This window comes from Equus asinus, chromosome 2 (assembly GCF_041296235.1).
Source record: "Equus asinus isolate D_3611 breed Donkey chromosome 2, EquAss-T2T_v2, whole genome shotgun sequence".
Taxonomy (NCBI): Eukaryota; Metazoa; Chordata; class Mammalia; order Perissodactyla; family Equidae; genus Equus; species Equus asinus.
In genome coordinates this window covers 40,268,116-40,288,327 of record NC_091791.1, presented here as the reverse complement: position 1 = coordinate 40,288,327, position 20,212 = coordinate 40,268,116, and the positions used below count along the sequence as shown (strand labels likewise).

The 20,212-nt window shown below is 37.8% G+C and overlaps 1 protein-coding gene across 2 annotated transcripts in view; it reads left to right on the top strand.

Moving 5' to 3' along the window:
- Positions 1-19,454, top strand: part of LOC106822184 (lipase member K) — a 49,260-nt gene extending 29,806 nt beyond the window's left edge. Inside the window, exons 7-10 of one of the 2 annotated variants that reach the window (XM_044754758.2) lie at positions 9,435-9,581; positions 11,681-11,752; positions 14,388-14,459; positions 18,637-19,454. In XM_044754758.2, coding sequence (XP_044610693.1) covers positions 9,435-9,581; positions 11,681-11,752; positions 14,388-14,459; positions 18,637-18,876 — 531 coding nt within the window. In that variant the 3' untranslated portion in view covers positions 18,877-19,454. The remainder of the gene's footprint in view (positions 1-9,434; positions 9,582-11,680; positions 11,753-14,387; positions 14,460-18,636) is intronic. The other variant, XM_070487457.1, reaches the window with a different exon arrangement.
- Positions 19,455-20,212: the final 758 nt, after the last annotated feature.

The window sequence follows — 20,212 nt, the reverse complement described above, 5'->3', positions numbered from 1 at the left end:
TAAATGTGCAGACATCAACACAAAGCCATTAGAAACACAAAAAAGCAAGGAAACATGACACCACCAAAGGAACACAATAATTTTCTAGGAACTGAACACAAAGGAATGGAGATTTGTGAGTTACCTGAAAAAGAATTCAAAATAATTATTTTAGGAAAGCTAAGCAGATAAAACACAGACAACTCAGCAAACTCAGGAGAATGATGCATAAAAAAATTGAGAAGCTCAACAAAGAGATAACGATCATAAAAAAAGAACCAAGCAAATTCTACTGCTAAAGAATGAAATGAATGAAATAAAAAATAGAATAAGAGAGCTTCAACATCAGCCTCAATGAAGAAGAAATAATCTGAGAACATGAAAACAGATCTCTTGATATTATACTATCAAAGGAGAAAAAAGAAATAAGCATGAAAAAGAGTGAAGAAAGCCTACATGAATTGTAGGACACCACAAACAAAGCAATTTTTCCATTATAGGAGTCCCAGAAAGAAGAGAGAGAAAGGAGAAGAAAGCTTTTTTAAAGAAATAATGACTGACAATTTCCCAAATCTAGGTAGATATGATCATCCATGTATGTGAAGCTCAGAAAACCCCAAAAGATTCAGTTCAAAGAGATCTTCTCCAAGACACATTAAAATCAAACTCTCAAAATCCAAAGAAATATGAGGCCAGCCCAGTGCTGTAGAGGTTAAGTTCACGCACTCTGCTTTGGCAACCGAGAGTTCACAGGTTCGGATCCTGGGCACAGACCTAGCACTGCTCATCAAGCCATGCTGTGGCAGCATCCCACACAAAATAGAGGAAGATTGACACAGGTGTTAGCTCAGGACCAATCTTCCACACACACACACACACACACACACAAAACTAAGGTAAACAGAATATTGAAAGTAGCAAGAAGAAAAAGACTCATTATATATAAGGGAACTCCAATAAGGCTATCAGCAGATTTCTCAGCAGAGACCTTGCAGGCCAGGAGAGAAGACCATGATATATTTAAAGCGCTCAAAGAAAAATACTGCCAACTAAGAATACTTTACTCAGCAAAGTTGTCCTTCAGAAATAAAGGAAAGATAATACTTTCCCAGACAAACAAAAGCTGAGGAAAGTTTTTATCACTAGACCTGCTTTACAAGACATGCTACAGGGAGTTCTTCAAGCAGAAACAAAAGTATTCTAATTAGTAACATGAAAATTTATGAAAATAAAAAATTCACTGGTAAGGGCAAATATATAGTCAAATTCAAAATACTCTAATACTCCAATGGCAGTGTGTAAACCACTTTTGAACTCTAGTGTGTACGTCAAAAAATAAAACTGTTAAAAATAAGTATAGCTACAATATTCTGTTAATGGATACATAACATAAAAAGATGTAAATTGTGACATCAACAACATAAAACATAAGGAGGGACAAGTAAATGTACAGAACACTTTTATGCAATTGTAGTTAAGTTGTTTTCAGTTTACAGTAGACTGTTACAACTATAAGATGTATTATAAAAGCCTCATGGTAATCACGAAGCAAAAACCTATAGTAGTTACAAAAATGATAAAGAGAGGGGCTGGCCCCGTGGCTGAGTGGTTAAGTTCGCGCGCTCCGCTGCAGGTGACCCAGTGTTTCGTTGGTTCGAATCCTGGGCGCGGACATGGCACTGCTCATCAAACCACGCTGAGGCAGCATCCCACACGCCACAACTAGAAGGACCCACAACGAAGAATATACAACCATGTACTGGGGGGCTTTGGGGGAAAAAAGAAAAAAATAAAATCTTTAAAAAAAAAAAAATGATAAAGAGAAAAGTACCAAAGCATAGCACTACAAAAAAATCATTAATTCACAAAGATAGACAGCAAAAGAGGAAGAAAGTAACAAAGGAATGACAAAACAATCAGAAAACAACGAAGCAGCAATAGTAAGTCCTTGCTTATCAATAATTACTCTAAATGTAAATGGTTTAAATTCTCCAATTAAATGATATAGTGATTGAATGAATTAAAAAACAAGACAACCATATGCTGCCTAGACAAGGCTCAATCAACTTCAAGGATACACATAGACTCAAAGTGAAGGGATGGAAAAGTGTATTCCAAACAAATACAAACCAAGAGAGCATGGGTAGCTATACTTACATCAGACAACATAAACTTTAAGTCAAAAATGGTAACAAGAGACAAACAAGATTATTGTATAGTGATAAAGGGATCAATTCATCAAAAGGATACAACAATTGTAAATATATGTTCACCCACTATTAGAGCACCTAAATATATTAAACAACAGTTCTGAAGAGAGAAACAGACAGCCCTGCAATAATTGTAGGAGACTTCAATACCCAACTTTCAACAATGGCTAGATCATCCAGAGAGAAAATCAATAAGGAAATAATAGATTTGAACTAAACTTTAGACTAATGGACCTAACAGACACATGCAAATATCACATCCAGTTGCAACAGTATACACATTCTTCTGAAGCACACATGGAATATTTTTCAGGAGACATCATATGTTAGGTCACAAGAAAAGTCTTAAAAAGTTTAAGAAGAGTAAATCATACCCAGTATCTTTTCTGAACACAATGGTATGAAACAAGAAATCAATAACAAAAGAAAAGATGGAATATTTACAAATATGTGTAAATTAAACACTATACTTCTGAATATCTAATGGATCAAAGAAGAAATCAAAAAATATCTTCAGACAAACAAAAATGGAAACACAACATACTAAAATTGTGGGAAGCGTTATAAGAGGGAAATTTATGGAAATAGATGCCTGCGTCAAGAAAAAGAAGGGGCCAACCCAGTGGTGCAGCAGTTAAGTTCACACGTTCTTCTTCAGTGGCCTGGGATTTGCCGGCTCAGATCCTGGGTGCGGACCTACACACCACTTGTCAAACCATGCTGTGGCAGACGTCCCACATATAAAGTAGAAGAATATGGGCATGTTTATTTTAGTGGCACATAATGAAGGATGCATATTTATCTTTGTTTGCAGGGTTAGCAAAGAGAGGAGGATTGGTGGCAACTGTTATCTCAGGGCTAATCTTCCTCAAAAAAAAAAAAAGGAAAAGGAAAGATATCAAATAAACAACCTAATCTTACACCTCAAAGAACTACAAAAAGAACAAACTAAGCCCAACGTTAGCAGAAGGAGGGAGATAATAATGATAAGAGCAGAAATGAATTAAATAGACTAGAAGGACAATGGAAACAATCAGTGAAACTGAGAGTTGTATTTTTTTTAAAGATAAACAAAACTGACAAACCTTTAGCTAAAGTAACTAATAAAAAAAGAGAGATGGCTCAAATAAATAAAATTATAAAAATAAGAGGAGACATTAAAATTGATACTGTAGAAATATAAGCATCATGGGACTCCCGTGAACAATTATATATGAATGCATTAGATGATTTATGAGAAATGGGTAAATTCCTAGAAACATACAATTTACCAATACTGAATTATGAAGTGAGGGAAAATCTGAATAGACTAACAATGAGCAAAGAGATTAAATCAGTAATCAAAAATCTCTCAACAAATGAAAGCCCAGGACCAGATGGCTTCACTAGTGAATTCTAAAAAAGATTTGAAAAAGAATTAATACAAATCCTCCTCAAACTCTTCCAACAAACTGAAGAAAAAGGAACACTTCCAAACGCATTTTACAAAGCCAGCATTATCCTGATACTAAAATCAGAAAAAGACACCACAAGAAAAGAAAATCACAGGCCAATATCCCTGATGAACATAGATGCAAATGTCCTCAAGAAAATACTAGTAAACTGAATTCAACAGTCCATTAAAGGATCATACACCATGATCAAGTGGGATCTATCTCTGGGATGCAAAGATGGTTCAACATACACAAATCAATAAGGGTGATATACTACCTTAATAGAATGAAGGATAAAAATTACATGATCATCTCAACACATGCAGAAAAGCCATTTGACAAAGCTAAACTTCTTTTCATGATAAAAACTCTCAAAAAATTAGATATAGCAGGAATGTACCTCTATACAATAAAGGCTATATATGACAAACCCATAGCTAAAATTATCCAAAGTTAAAAGCCTTTCCTCTAAGATCAGAAACAAGACAAAGATGCCCACTCTCACCACTTGTATTCAACATAGTACTAGAAGTCCTAGCCAGAGTAGTTAGGCAAGGAAAAGAAAGAAAAGGCATCCAAGTCAGAAAGGAAGATGTAAAATTATGTCTGTTTGTAGATGAGATGATCTTATCTAAAAAACACCCTAAAGAGTCCAATGAAACACAATTTACTGAAATTAGTAACCAGGGTGAAAGACCTGTACACTGAGAACTATAAGACATTAATGAAAGAAATTGAAAAAGACACAAAAAGATATCCCATGTTCATAGATTGGAAGAATTAATATTATACTAAAATGTCCATACTGCCCAAATGATCTGCAGATTCAAAGCAATCCCTATCAAAATTCCAATGTAATTTTTCATAGAAATAGCAAAATCTATTCTAAAATTTGTATAGAACCAAAAAGGCCCTGAATAGGCAAACCAATCCTGAGAAACAAGAATAAAGTTTGAAGCATCATACTTCCTGATCTCAAACTATATTACAAAGCTATAGTAATCAAAACAGTATGGTACCAGCATGAAAACAGTCACATAGACCTGTGGAACAGAATTGAGACCCCAGAAATAAATGCATGCTTATGGTCAACTAATCTTTGACAGGGGCACTATGAACAAACAGTGGGGAAAGGACAGTCTCTTCAATAAATTGTGTTGGGATAACTGAATAGCCGCATGCAAAAGAATGAAACTGGACTCCTATGCTACACCACTCACAAAAATTAAGCTGAAGTGGATTAAAGACTTAAATGTAAGACTTGAAACTTTAAAATTCCTAGAAGAAAACAAAGGAGAAAAGCTCCTAGACGTTGGCCTTGCCAATAATTTTTTGTATAAGACACCAAAAGCACAGGCAATAAAACCAAAAATAAACAAGTGGGACTAACTAAAAAGCTTCTACACAGCAATGGAAACAATCAACATATTGAAAAGGCAACCTGCAGAATGGGAGAAAATATTTACAAACCATATATTTGATAAGGGGTTAATATCCAAAATATATGAAGAACTCACAGCTCAAGCAAAAATGCAAGTAATCTGACTAAAAAATGGGTAAAGGACCAGAATACACATTTTTCCAAAGAAGACATATAGATGGCCAACATGTACATGCAAGGTACTCAACATCACTAATCATCAGGGAAATACAAATCAAAACCACAATAAGATATCACCTCACACCTGTCAAAATGGCTATTATCAAAAAGACAAGAAATAACAAATGTTGGCCAGGATGTGGAGAAAGGAAAGCCTTATACACTTTGGGTAGAAATGTAAATCAGTACAGTCCTTATGGGAAAACACTAGAGAGGTTCCTATATAAATTATAACAGAAAAATGAAAAAGAATATAAAAAAGCCAAAAAAAGAAAAAGAAGGAAATACTGCCATTTGCGACAAATTGGGTGAAATTGGAAGGCATAAAGCCAAATGAAATAAGCCAGACAGCGAAAGATATAGTACTGAATCACTTACATATGGAATCTAATTTTAAAAAATGAACTTCATAGAAGTTCATAGAAAAATAAAAATGTTCACCAATTAAAATCAAGTCCTATCTTCTAGTTTAATTATTTGTTAATGTGGCAATCTATTTAGGTTATCACACTCGAGAACATAGAATAGATGACAACATTCTTTTAAAAGATAAGTTCACTCTATATGTATCCTGCTGCTATTGTTCAATTATCATATAGACAGTTACACAGGAAGAGTTACAATTTGATACATGTCTTATGGTGTCAATTATTCCTCAGTAAAGTCGTAAATAAATAAACAACCCACGTAGAATTTGTCAAGTTCTTTGGGAAATTCACTGAAATAATGCATGTTTAAGCATCGTACCTAGCTTATAGCAGGTGCTCAATAAATATTATCTAGTATTATTAATTGAGTTTATTTTAGATTCAAAGCCACAGCACTTGTTATTTCAGATCTCCTGTCTATTCATCCTTTCCTCCCTTCCCATTCCTTGTTTGCCCCTGGGTATTTATGCCTTTGTGTTCTTGTCTCACTTTTTTCTGACCTACCACTTGCCTTGACCCTTTGCTTTTTACATGCTATCTACAATAATAAGAATTCTTATTATTGTCTCCTTTTCTTAAAAGAAGGACCTTAGGCTCGGAGAGGCTAAACAGCCTGTCCCAAATCACCCAACTAATGGGTAGCAGAGCCAGAATTTGAACCCAGATCTCACCAGGCCATCCATAGTCAGTCCTTTCTTATGTTGTCATTTCCCCACCTTTTCAATGCCAACCTAAAGAAGTCAGTCCTGAATCCTCATGCGGCCATGCACAATGGTGCCCAGCACACCAGGCTTTTGAGAGCTGAATCCAGCAAGCCATGAGCCCTGGCATGGAGCCATGTGCTCAGAAGAGCGGGTACCTTTTCTGATTCTCACAAAGGTACCAAAAGAGCTAACAGAGGCAGCCTATCTCCACACTGTTATGTGACAAACATGCTCCTTCCAGAACCAACTTGGAATTATCTACAAGTCAACATGTTTGCAACTCTGCAAGCGGGTGCTGGATGACTGGCTGGCCTGCATTACTATCCTGTCTTTTAAGTTACGGTAAAAGAGCAACTATTTATCCTTGGGTAAATGTGTGGTAGTTTTGCTGAGTCACTCATGCATGGATATAGAGGTGAAGTGAAATCAGAGACTGTCGTGCTAATTCACCCTGTATTTCTGAAAGCAATTATCAGAACAAAGAACAAGGACCTCTTATGGTAGATATAACCTCTTCTTCATATCATATTTTCATGGTTGATTATCCTATGAACTTCCTTTCACATGGATTTTCTGTCAAGTGTGGATGACGAAGATACTGGTAAATGAAAATAGAAATGTTCACTGATTAAAATCAGGTCCTACCTTCTGCTTTGACTATTTTTTTAACTATTTTTAATGTGGCCATCTATTTAGGTTATCACATTCAAGAACATAGAATAGATGTCAACATTCTTTTAAAAGATAAGCTCATTCTATATGTCTCCTGCTGCTATTACTAAATTATCATATAGACAGTGATGCAGGAAGAGTTACAATTTGATAAATGGATAAAATAAGTTATCTAATATATCGTCCAAGTGTCCTAGTGATTCTGATAAAATGAATAAGAGGCCAGAATGAATTAGATAATGTTTGCAAGGGTTAATTATTGTTTTCCAGATCTAAAGAAGTATGATTTGAACTAGTTTAACATATTTTAGCCTCTCTCTCCCTCCTTCCTTCCATCCCTTCTTCTGTCCCTCTGTCTGGCATGAAGGAGTACCTGAAGTCATGGTATATCTTATATTCCATTAATATTCCATGAAATATCAAATATTTCATGGAATATTAAATATTCCATTAAATGAAGATTACCTTTGACCATATCAGATAACCACTTTTCAAACTCAGAGTTCAATAGGTTATACCTAGTAGGAATTTACCGGATCTAGTTTACCAAAGATGGTATAAGATCTTGTAGTACATCCATGCAATAAGAATAAACTCTACTTGTTATTGTTCTTTTGTTGTAATTGCCAGTTAATAAAGGATTCCAGAGGAAAGATATGCCAGTTTTTTACTGTAAATGGGTGTTTCCAAAAGTTTTAAGAATTAACAAATATCTTTTCGCCTTTATATCTAGTTTATTATCCTAAGACTATAAAACTAGTTATTGTGAAATGAAGGCAAGAAGGGATTTATATGTACAGGGATTACATATGAATTTATGTTATAATTGAAGGGTTCCTAAAGTTCAAAAGATAAGTTCCACTCACTAGCAACATTGCCTGAAATTTCACTAGTAGAAATGTACTTCTTTGAGTTAGGCTTTTGCCTCCAGAAAAAGTTCATTGAAAGATTCTGGAAGGGGGCTGGCCCCATGGCCAAGTGGTTAAGTTCTCATGCTCCACTTCAGGAGCCAGGGTTTACCAGTTCAGATCCTGGGCATGGACCTACCCACCACTAATCAAGCCATGCTATGGCAGCATCCCACATAGAAGAACTAGAATGACCTACGACTAAGATATATAGCTTGCACTGGGGCTTTGGGGAGAAGAAACAAAAAGAGGAAGGTTGGTGACAGATGTTGGCTAAGAGCCAATCTTCAAAAACAACCAGTAATAATACTAATAAGCTCTTTAAAAAAAAAGATTCTGGAAGAAATGGCTCATCAAGTCTGTATCAGTCACTAATTATAATAATAATATAATTAATAATTATAATTATATATAGTATATATAATTATAATTAATAATTATAATAATATACTATAAATAATAATTATAATAATAGTTATTGTTTTGTGAAAGTTTACTAGGTTCTAGAAACTACATTACATGGCTTTTATTTTTTAATTTTATTTACCTATTTTTGAGGAAGATTATTCCTGAGCTAACATCCGCCTCTAACCCTCCTCTTTTTGCCGAGGAAGATTGGCCTGAGGTAACATCCATGCCCATCCTCCTCTACTGTATATGTGGGATACCTGCCACAGCGTGGCTTGATAAACGGTGTGTAGGTCTGCACCTGGGATCCAAACCACCAATCCCCAGGCCGCCAAAGCTGAGCATGCAAATTTAACTGCTATGCCACTAAGCTGGCCCTCTTTTTTTTTTAATTTTTTTGCAGAGGAAGATTAGCCCTGAGCTAACATCTGTTGCCAATTTTCCTCTTTTTTTTGCTTGAGGAAGATTAGCCCTGGGCTAACATCTGTGCCAAACTTCCTCCACTTTATATGTGGGTCACTGCCACAACATGGTTGACAAATGGTATAGGTTTGCGCCTGGGATCTGAACTTGTGAACACAGGCCACCAAAGCAGAGCACTCTGAACTTAACTGCTATGCTGTAGGGCTGGCCCCAGAAACTACGCTAGGCATCTTTTAAACATGACCCGTTATCGTCACAACAATCCTACTTAGTAGATGTTAATTTTCCATTTTGTAGTCGAGAAAATTCAGGATAATAGAAATTAAATACACTCTTAAAGTATATGAGACGGAGTCCAGAATCAAACCAAGGTATGCCTGACTCCAAAGCCTCACCAATTTCCTGTGGGCGCTGGTTTCTCAGGGGACATTCTGAAAAACACCCCTAGTAAAGGATCTTGGGAAAAGGCATCAAAAGGTGAGTTGGGAAGACCACAAATGTGGGTTGGGAGAACCACAAAAACAAAATTTAACATGTGTCTTGCTTCACTTAGGGCTAGCACTGATCAGATGTCACATTCTGTCCAGTCCTTGTCTAAATTACCACTCAGTCTCCACTCTTGGCATTGACATCCATGAAATTTGATGGTGTCTTAAATTGATCTTGCAGGTGTTATTTGGTGACAAGATGTTCTATTCTCAGACATTTTTTGACCACTTCATTGCCACCAAGGTGTGCAACCGGAAGCTATTTCATCATATTTGCAGCAACTTCCTATTTACTTTGAGTGGATTTGATCGGAAAAACTTAAACATGGTATGTGTAAGAAGACAGATCCAGAAAAGCAATTGGTTTTTACACAGAGATGAGGAGAGTTTGTTCTGAATTGCATGGAAACCACCTGCCAAGGTCTCCTTTTTGTCTCCTGGAACATAATCATCTATTCATGGCTTCCAACCAAGGCTGAGAGTCCACTTGCTTTAGCAGGAAGATTTGAGAAGAAGGTTTGGCCACTGAAAATTCTCACCAACACTTGCTGTTGGCCAAAGTGCCACCATTGAAAAGTTCTTCACTTCGATTAAGGCTATGGTTTTGAAATTTATCTTGCTGTGCCTGAGCCCTATCTCAAACTTACTGAGTAGAATTTCAGAGAGTGAGCCCAGATTGCATTTTTTGAATCAATTTTCCACTTCCATAGGTAATTTGACAATAGACATTTTGTGAACTACCTACTTTTGTAATCCAAAGGGGTAAAGGGATGGCTCTTCAATGATAGCCACATATTTACCGTTCAAGCGATAAGTGTTGGAGTTCTTGTCAAGTCCTTTCCAACTTGACTGAGATCCTTTTCTTTCTTAGTTACCATTAGCTGACCAGAAAAGTGGGATGGGAAAAGAGAGGAAGCTACTGTTTACTCCTCAGCAAGAGAGAAGATATGTTTGAAAACAGAGGTGGGACAGAGCTGAAAATGATCTTTGACTATCTCACAGCCTGCTGCCCAGAGCCCTGTCTCCCTCTGTCAGTGGAAAGCATTGATTAACACTTTCCTTGCTTTTAAACAAGATTTATAAAAACGTGTTTATACAAAGCAAACCTTAGTCGCTGCCTTTTCACATTCATTTCTCACTTTCTCAATTTACTGGGGAAACTATGCCTGCCTACCACTTAGATGGAAGCATATCACATAGGCAGAGGCAGAGCTAAGTAAAAAGACCTTTAAGCAAACTCAATAATTTCAAAAGCACCCTCTTGACATGGCCAAAGAATTTTCTAAAGAAAGCGTCCACCAAATGACACTCTTGAACTTTCATTGGGGACCTTCACTGTACATTTGTGTGGTCAGATTGCCTTTTTCCTTTCTGTTGGAGACTGGACTGTGGAATGTTACAGTGCCTGCAAGGACGTTTATTTTAGTGGAGCATAACAAAGGATGCATAGTAGCATTTATGGAACTTCAAAAACACATGTCTAGAACTCAACTCTAGAGATTTTGGTATTGATTCATAGGTTTTGGTAGCTTGTAAGTAGTTGTATTTTTTTTAAAAGCTCCAAGATATTTCTGATGCCCACTTTGGTAGAAAAAATAACTCTTTGTATACTAAAAGAAAATGCAATTGAAAATAGGAAAACATCAAGGGTTTTTTTTTTTTTTTGAGGAAGATTAGCCCTGAGCTAACTACTGCCAATCCTCCTCTTTTTGCTGAGGAAGACTGGCCCTGAGCTAACATCCATGCCCATCTTCCTCTGCTTTATATGTGGGACACCTACCACAGCATGGCTTGACAAACGGTGCGATGTCCTCTCCCAGGATCCGAACTGGCAAATCCCCGGCCGCCAAAGCAAACGTGCGCACTTAACCACTGCACCACTGGGCCGGCCCCAGGGATTTTTTTATCCAGAAGAAATCTAAGTGTTAATGGCTGTTAAAGTACTGGACTGATTATGCCCCCAAAATTTTCAAAGAGCCCAGTAGAACATTTACCGCATTTTTAAAATCAGAAAGCAAAAGGAAAAATTCAGATCTGTTCCCAGTGTCTTATGATGAACAACTTTCTCAGAATGTCCTCTGGGACTTAACACAGAGTGAAGGAGACGGTCACTGGGGCTTTTAGCCCTTGACCTCCTACACTCTTGGACCTGTCTGAGGTGAGGCTGGGAAGAAAAGGTGTATTACCTCTATCTGTGACCAGCAGGATGCCTTCTGTGGGCTTTATGATGGCACTGCCCAGGACAGAAGAATAGAGCTAAGGAAGAAGAAAGCTCTTAAGATGGGCTTGTTTGGTTAATGTGTCTTCATGGTATGGTACATGTTTATTCCTAAAAACAAAAAAGGAAAGAAAGAAAATATTCATATTTACTTGTGGTGTGATTATATGATTAGCCTGCAGGTGAGAAATAATCTCTTTACTTTTCAGAGTCGCTTGGATGTTTATTTGGCACAGAGCCCTGCGGGAACGTCTGTTCAGAATATGCTGCACTGGGCCCAGGTATGGCTTCCTATTCCTGAGATGATGCACAGGTATCTCTGCAGGATCCCGGAGGAGCGCCCCCAGAGAGCTCACTGCAGGGTTTTGCAGGCACTTGCCACTGTCAGTTGATGTTTCTGCAATCAGCATCAACATATTTTGATTTCCTTTACTTCCTTTTATTTTCCATATCCTCAGTATCTGATGTTTGGTCTTGGTTCCCAGATATGATGACTGAACTCTGATCCTGAGATTCCTCCAAACTGCTTTTTCTAGGGAAAGCTTGTATGTCCTCTTTTGGGAAATTGTCGCTCTAATGGAAGTTTATATAACATGATACAGGCTACTCCAGATCTGTTCATCCTTCAGTTGGCATATGGGCCATTTCAGAGTGCTGTATTCAGCAAATTAAACATTAGGGAGGGATTAAAATGGGTTAATGGTTTCTGTTTTTACCTTCTGTATAAGTTTGTGGGGTTTTTTTGCTACTATATTACTCAACGTTTGGCAAGCTCAGAGATAAGTCAGATTCAACTGGTATAGCTTTCCGAGTTAAGGATGAGTGTGTGTGTGTGTGTGTGTGTGTGTGAAGAGAAAGAGACAGAGAAAGACAGAGAGAGAAAAGATCTTCCCAAAGTTTTAACGTATCTGAGAGCTCTAGGAATTTGCATTTTAACCTACGACCGAATAAATTTGTTCAATGCTTTAAAGTTGAGAATCACTGCTATAGATAGCCTGAAATTTTAGTTGAGGATTTCTCAAATTATCTGAAGAGTTCTACCGACAGGAGATAAGCCTGCAAGTTCCCATAGGAAGAAAGATGTTCAGGACACGGGGCCTCCTACTGCTGAGGAGATAGCCTCAGGTGGGGATGGCCTTCCAGGTAATACAACTTCAATTTCACGTTTATTGAGCACTCACACTGTGTCCTTCTTGCTGTTCCCATACGTGATTTCATTCAGTCTCACCTAATTCTCATAACAATCTTTCAACAAAGGCATTGATACCTCATTCTACAAATGTTATAGCCAATCCCTTACACATCTCACAGCTGACTCCTCTCAAAGAGAACTCTTCTCTTTTGACAGAAAGTCCTCTTCAGGATAGACATAAGTAAGGAGAGGGAGATAAAACGTTTATTCATAAATTATGTAGACAGCTAAGGCAAGGATGATGATGATGATGATGATGATGGTAGTAATATTAGCAAAAAGGGCAATTTGTTGAGCGTTCTTAGGTGCTACATGATTTTTATGCCTTACCTTACTTAATCTTCACAACTCTGTGAGAAGAATGTTACTGTCATTCCTATTTCACAGATGAAAAAGATTTAGAGAAGATAAATATCTTGCCCTGGATCACAGATGCAATAATCCAGTAGGCCTGGATTCAAACAGCTCTGTTTGATTCTAGAACTCAAGTTCCTAACTGGTACACTCTGTTGCTTCCCATTGCTGAAAACCTGCAGAAACTCAATAGCAGCAAGTGACTAGTCCCTCTGTAAATACAAACCATGATCAGAATAATTTTAAACTAAAACTCTATTAAATTAACACGAAAAAAAATATCTGAGATTCAAGTTAAGAAAAAGCCCATGGAGTAGTCTGAGAAAAATTTAATGAAGTGCTTAAGGTAAATGTGAAAATTATCTGTCTCCTTTATCCAACATGGCTGGCAAATAACAGAAAAAGGAACCCAAAGGTATATGACATGACTGCCTCTATTCTAGTATCTGAAATCTAAAAACTAAAATGCAAAAACGGGTCTGCGTGGTGTCTCAGCCTGCGGCCACATTACTGACAACAAGGCAGGCTGCTTGGCCCTGCAGACGGGAGACAGACAGCAGCGCTGCACCTCACACAGAAAGCACTGAGGGCGTTCTGTGAGTGAACATTCCTTCTTCTTTTTTTTTTTTTTTTTTGAGGAAGATCAGCCCTGAGCTAACCAGCGCCAATCCTCCTCTTTTTGCTGAGAAAGACTGGTCCTGAGCTAACGTCCATGTCTATCTTCCTCTACTTTATACATGGGACACCTACCACAGTATGGCTTGCCAAATGGTGCAGTGTCCCCACCTGGGATTCCAACCGGTGAACCCCGGGCCGCTGAGAAGCGGAACATGCGCACTTAACCTCTGTGCCACCAGGCCACCCAGAATATTCCTTCTAATAGTAACAAAAGTGTTTCAGAATAGCGAATGTAGTCATAACATCCTACACCATCTGACAAGGATAATAATATGTAAAGTTGTTTAATAATAATAGCTGTCTTTTTTAATGTAGGAGATTTATAGGTAGTGCTTTATTTAAATAATTATAAAAATTCCTGAAGCTAAGCTATTCAAGAATCATTCAGTTCAGCATCTTTTAAAAATTTCTTTGTATGACATTGTCACATATAAAGGCATCATTATCTAAGGATTGTCATTGGAAAAGTATAAAAGGATGTAAAAGATAGTCAGTTCCGTGGATTAGTATCAATTTTTATCATTTTTATCATTTGGCTTACTAATCTTTATTGAATTTTAGTTCATGTGCCTAAAAAGTAGAATGTAATGTCTATTCTTTTTTTGGTAAATTTTGGTTTACTGTCTTTAAATGTACGTTGTTTTCTTATATCATCTTAATTCTTAGTGTTTATTGTTTTTATTTTATTATAGGCTGTTAATTCTGGTCAGTTCCAAGCGTTTGATTGGGGAAACCATGATCAGAACATAATGCATTTCCACCAGGTACAACAATAGTGGTATCATCAGTTGCATACTGGAAATGAACTAATAAAAGTAGTGTCCACTCATTAAGCACGTACTAGGCCCCATTCCCTCTGCCAGATATATTATGTAGATTAGATGCTACATATTGGGTTCTTACCATGTGTCATATCATTATTTTTGATCTTCACAATGACCTTGCATGGTAAATATTATTATCTCCATTTTTCCAGAGGTGCAGAGAGTGTAGGTAAATTGTCAAAATTATCTAACTAGTGAAGAACCAGAATATGACCCAGGAGTTCTTGGATCTTAAGTCCATTCTTCTACTACACTTATTCTTTCTCAAAAAATAGAAACTCTTGGCGCTTACAGCACTATTTTAAAGAGAGAATTAAAGATACATAATCTTTGTTTATAGAGCATATTCTCTGACTTCTTATCCATAAAATCAACTAACAATGTCCTAATAGTTATTTGGGATGTCATTTGTTACACATCTTAAAAAAAATGATACGTGGATCATTAAAGATATACAGACAGAAATATCACCTTTAAGCAAAAGCAGTGCTATCTGCCAAAGAATGTTGTGTCGACAGGATTCTTGACATTATCTGCGAAAACTTTTGAAGCAAAAATCTATATTAAAGGGAAGTACATGTTGTTGTTGTTATTATTTTTATCTGGTATATAAGGAAATCCAATTATGATTTTGGCTTCTTACTTGTAGACTGAGCTCTAATTAAATGAGTGGTCATCAGAGATACAGGGGTTTTTCAAATAAGGATGTGAAAATTTGGAAATTTTTTAAAAAGCAAATTTTAATGCGACCCTGATAACTACAATAGTGAAAATACATAACATCAACTGGCATGAAAAATCTGATTTCTCTCCTAAATTGCTATAGCTATATGTGTGTGTGTGTATGTGTGGCTGCCCACATGCACAGACTCACACACTATGTCAAAGTACTAGTTATTCTCGTAATTAACCAATTCCTTGTCCCAGCAATGGTATACAGTTGCTTTATAAAAAAGTTTTTAGATGATGACCTTACCCTGTAAGACTCAGATACCTGCTTGGATGACAGTTGAGTCACAAGCATTAGCTTTATCATTGTGCTTGCAGATTCTGTCAAAATACATGGTGATTCAGGTTCAATTATGAACCTTTTGCTTGGGGCTTTGGAGAAAAAAAGGAAAACCCAAAGCAAACTGAGAGTGAACTATATACACAGCAATAACCTTAGTCACAGCTATATGTAATAACACCATAAATTAGACAGGTGTAATTACCAATCCTTTATTACTAAGAAAGTGAGAAAAAATCGTGCCAAAAAGCTGTCATATGTCATTTGGATCCTGATCTTGATATTGCTGTGGTGTCTTGTAGGCTCCCCTTTCCTGCTGAGCAGGGTATTAAATCATTGCAGTAGAGGTATTCTGATTTGGGGGACTCCTCAGACCCACTTCGTGCCTTAAAGCTTGCTAATATTTATTGCTGCTTCTGTGTTGCATTGTTTTTTTATTCTTTATCTCTCTCTGTCTTTGCATTTAAATATTTATGCTTTGTATTATTCTACTGAGAAAACTAGAGAGTCAGGAAAGCTTACTTCTTCTTTCATCAGTTGCACCCTGCTCCACGCTGTCCTGAGCCCATCTTCCTCTGGCATGCACTACTGGTCAGTGCTGATCTGCCTTCATTTCCTTCTCTGTGCTTCGTCTTACCTTCTCATAGCCACACATTCTCATTTACCACTGGCTCTTAAGCCCAGATTCAAGGTGTAGGGGAGGAAGACATTTCCTCTCCCCAAATGGGGGTTCGTCTGGCCGGAGAAGGAATTAAATTCACATGAGAGAATAGCAAGAGAAAATCAAACAAACCTTTATGAGGAACCATGGCCCGGGGCCTTTCTTCCCGAAGGAAGAAAGGGCACCAAAGAAGTAGGGTGCACATAGTGGTTATATACCCCCAAACAGGGTGTTTCACATATGATTGAAATGCCCCTCCCACAATAGTCACAAGATTGCCCTGTCACACAGCGCTTGATGGACAGAGCAGATAATGGTCTGCTATCTCGGTGGGTGTAGCAGGAGGCAAGTCAATTGTCTGGAGCTGGGCGGTCACAGGTGAGCACAGCAATCAGTTCCTAGCCTAAGGAAAGATGCTTAATCCTTAAGAAATGCCAACATTGGGAGGGGGATGGAAGTCAGTTACAGGAGGTTACCAGACAAGCACAATAAAATGCAGATTTAAGTCCTTGCCTTTGGTATTGATTAAGAGTTTTTGGAGAGAAGGTCATCTCCTTTCTTCTTCCTGGTACAGAGAGGGAGGCACCTTTTACAGATAGAGATTTACCTTACAAATGTAAAGGTGTCCTAACAAAGGGTAAGTTCCATTCCTCAGAGCCTCCTTCCCTGTCCCAGTTTATCAAAAGCAATCAGCCTCAAATAATCCTGATGCCAAAGAGACATATCTTGGGGTGGCCAATTCCAGGTCCCCACAAAGGCTTCTCAGTATTATAGGGTAGGGGTGACATGCTTAAGATATTTAGCAATGCAAAGACCTAGGCACCAATCTATCAACTGACAGTAACATCTGGAATGACTATACCTGTGTGCTCTGCCTGAATGTCACCCTGCTAAGAGAACTGAATGTGGACAGTCATCAAGTCAGGGGTCTCCCCCAGGCCATTTCTAGTCCTCTAAGAAATCTCTCCCTGGCCAAGGTTACTGTTTCCTAATGATCTACATCTCTGTCCCTGTTAACCTTTCCTTCCTAATCTTGCTGCCCAAATTACCTAAGGTGTATTAATCTGCTTGGGCTGCCATAAAAAAATACCATAGACTGAGTGGTTTAAACAACAAAAATTTATTTCTCATGGTTCTGGAAGCTAGAAGTCCGAGATCAGGATCCCAGCGTGGTTGGGTTCTGGTGAGGGCTCTCTTCCTGGCTTGCAGATAGCTGCCTTCTCTCTTTGTACTCACATAGCCTTTCCTCTGTGTGTGTGCACTTGGAGAGAGAGATTTCTCTCTCCCCCTCCCCCTTCTTATAAAGCCACCAATCCTACTGGATTAGGACCCAACCCTTACCACCTCATTTAACCTTAATTACCTCATAAAAGCCTTATCTCCAAATGCAACCACATTGGGGGATATGGTTTCTGCATATGAATTTAGGGGAATCACAATTCAGTCCATGGAATATGGTAACAATCAAGACTCTTTTAGTTGCAAGTAACAGAAACCAATTCTATTTTAGGTTAAAAATATGTACTGCTTTACTGAGCTGAAAAGTGCAGTGGTAGACTCACAAGAGCCAGGAACTTGTCATGAGGGTCTCTCCCGCACACTCTCACTCAATTCTGCTCGCATATGCTGTTCCCATCCTTAGGCTATTTCCAAGACAGTAGTAAGATGGTGAACTGAATACACTTAGCTCATATAGCTCTTTTAACTGAAAATCCAAAGAAAAAGCCAATGTTTCCTCAATAACTCTGGCAAAAATTTCCAGAGAGAACTCTGGCCCAGTTTTCGCCATGTACCCATCTCTCACACAATCACTGAGGCCATAAGAGTGAAGGACAAATCGTCCAGGCCTGGTCACCCTGCACCACTCTGGAACTGGGGAATTGGGATTTGCTGAATCAGCACAAGAAAGGTTATGTTACCAAAATGAAGGGGGAAGGGAAAATTTGCCAGGAGATTAGTACCACTCTACTTCTTTACAACAGGCTGGTTCCTTTTAAACACCCTTTTTCAAATGCCTGTTTTCATGCATTGGTCTCAATGCTCCCTGCAGAGTCTACTCAAGTGTCCACAATTCCCCTGAGCCCAGATTTCTGCATATGAGAAGGGTATTTATGTTTATCCTATTCAATACTCCCAGGCCGAGTGATACCAGAAAGATGGTCCCCTGAGAGATAAGAGCCTTCTTCCTCGAGGATCCTTTCCTATTTTCCCAAAAGTACAAGTCAGAAATATAATAGTTTTCTCTTTTTTGTTCACAATTCATATTATTGCACAAAAGTACCTTCAAGTATTTTTAACATTTTAATGTTTATATATCATTAAATGTATCCTAATTATACATTTCTAGCATTTGAAGAACTTGCTTAAGATCTGATTGTTAATGTTACTTCTATAACGTGACTTTCTATGAAATCTCTTTTTTTCTCTATCTCTTTAATTATATTTAGCTTACACCTCCCTTATACAATGTTACTAAGATGGAAGTTCCAACAGCGGTGTGGAGTGGTGGACAGGACCTTGTGGCTGATCCCAAGGATGTTGAGAATTTACTCCCTAAAATTACCAAGCTTATTTATTACAAGTTGATTCCTCACTACAACCATTTGGATTTCTACCTTGGACAGGATGCGCCCCAGGAAATTTACCAAGACCTAATTAGATTGATGGAGGAATGTCTGCAAAATTAAATGTACTTTCCTTTCTCTAAGCAAGCAGATTTTCATGATAATAACGTGGGGTATAGAACCGAAGGTGACCCTCTAATCATTTTCACCTCCTAGTGTCCAAACATTTGTGCAATCCTCTCACCTTGAATATCGGAGGGACCTGAGATGTGCTTCTAGCTAACAGAATTGGCAAAGGTGATGGGATATCACTTCCTGATTAGATTCTATTATATAAGAATCCATCTTAGCAGTCTGCAGCAAGAGATTCTCCTTGTTGTCTTGATGAAGTAAACAGATATGTTAAGGAAGCCCACCTGGGAAGGAACTGTGTGTGACTTTTAGGATCTGCAGATGGCTTGTAGCTGACAACCTGCAAAAAGCCAGGGCTCCGTCATACAAGGAAATGAATTCTGCCTAAAACCTGAATGAGCTTGGAATCCCATTCTTCCCTGGTACAGCCTCCAGAGGAGAAAGCATCTTGGCCAACACCTGGATTGCAGCCTGGTGAGACCCTGAGCAGAGGACCTAGCTATGGCATGCCCAGACTACTGACCCACAGAAACAATGAGATAATAAAATATATATTGTTTTAAACTGCTAAGTTTGTGGTAATTTATCAGCAGTAGTAAACTACTATTACTGTTAATAGTAATGTTATTATTATTATTATTATCATTATTATTATTTTGTCTCTGGTTAGAAGCTTGAGAGGCCCTGTTTCTCATTTCCTTTTCTCTTATTTCCCTTGGCCTGATGAAATTCCTTGAACATTTCTTGTTTTGCAGATCTGCTAGTGATTAATGCTTTCAGTGTTTGTCTGAAAAAGTCTATTTTACCTTCATTTTTTTTATTGTGGTAAGGACACAACATGAGATCTACCTTCTTAATGCATTTTTGACTGTATAGTACAATATTGTTAACTATACGCACTATGCTGCACAAAAGATCTCTAGAACTTTTTCTTTCTGCATGACTGAAACTTTATATCTGTTGGACAACTCCCCATTTCCTTTTCCCCGGAGTCTGGTAACCACCATTCTACTCTCTCCTTCTATGAGTTTGACCACTTTAGATACTTCATATAAGTAGAATTATGCAGTATTTGTCCTTCCATGACTGGCTTATTTCACTTAGCATAATGTCCTTCAGGTTCATCTGTGTTGTTGCATATGACAAAATGTCTTTCTTTTTTAAGGCTGATTAGTATGCCACCGTATGTATACACCACATTTTCTTTATCCATTTGTCCCTCAATGAACCTTTTAGGTTCCTTCCATATCTTGGCTATTGTAAATAATGTTGGCTGAAACTAGGAGTGCATGTATCTTTTCAAGATCTTGATTTCATTTCTTTTGGA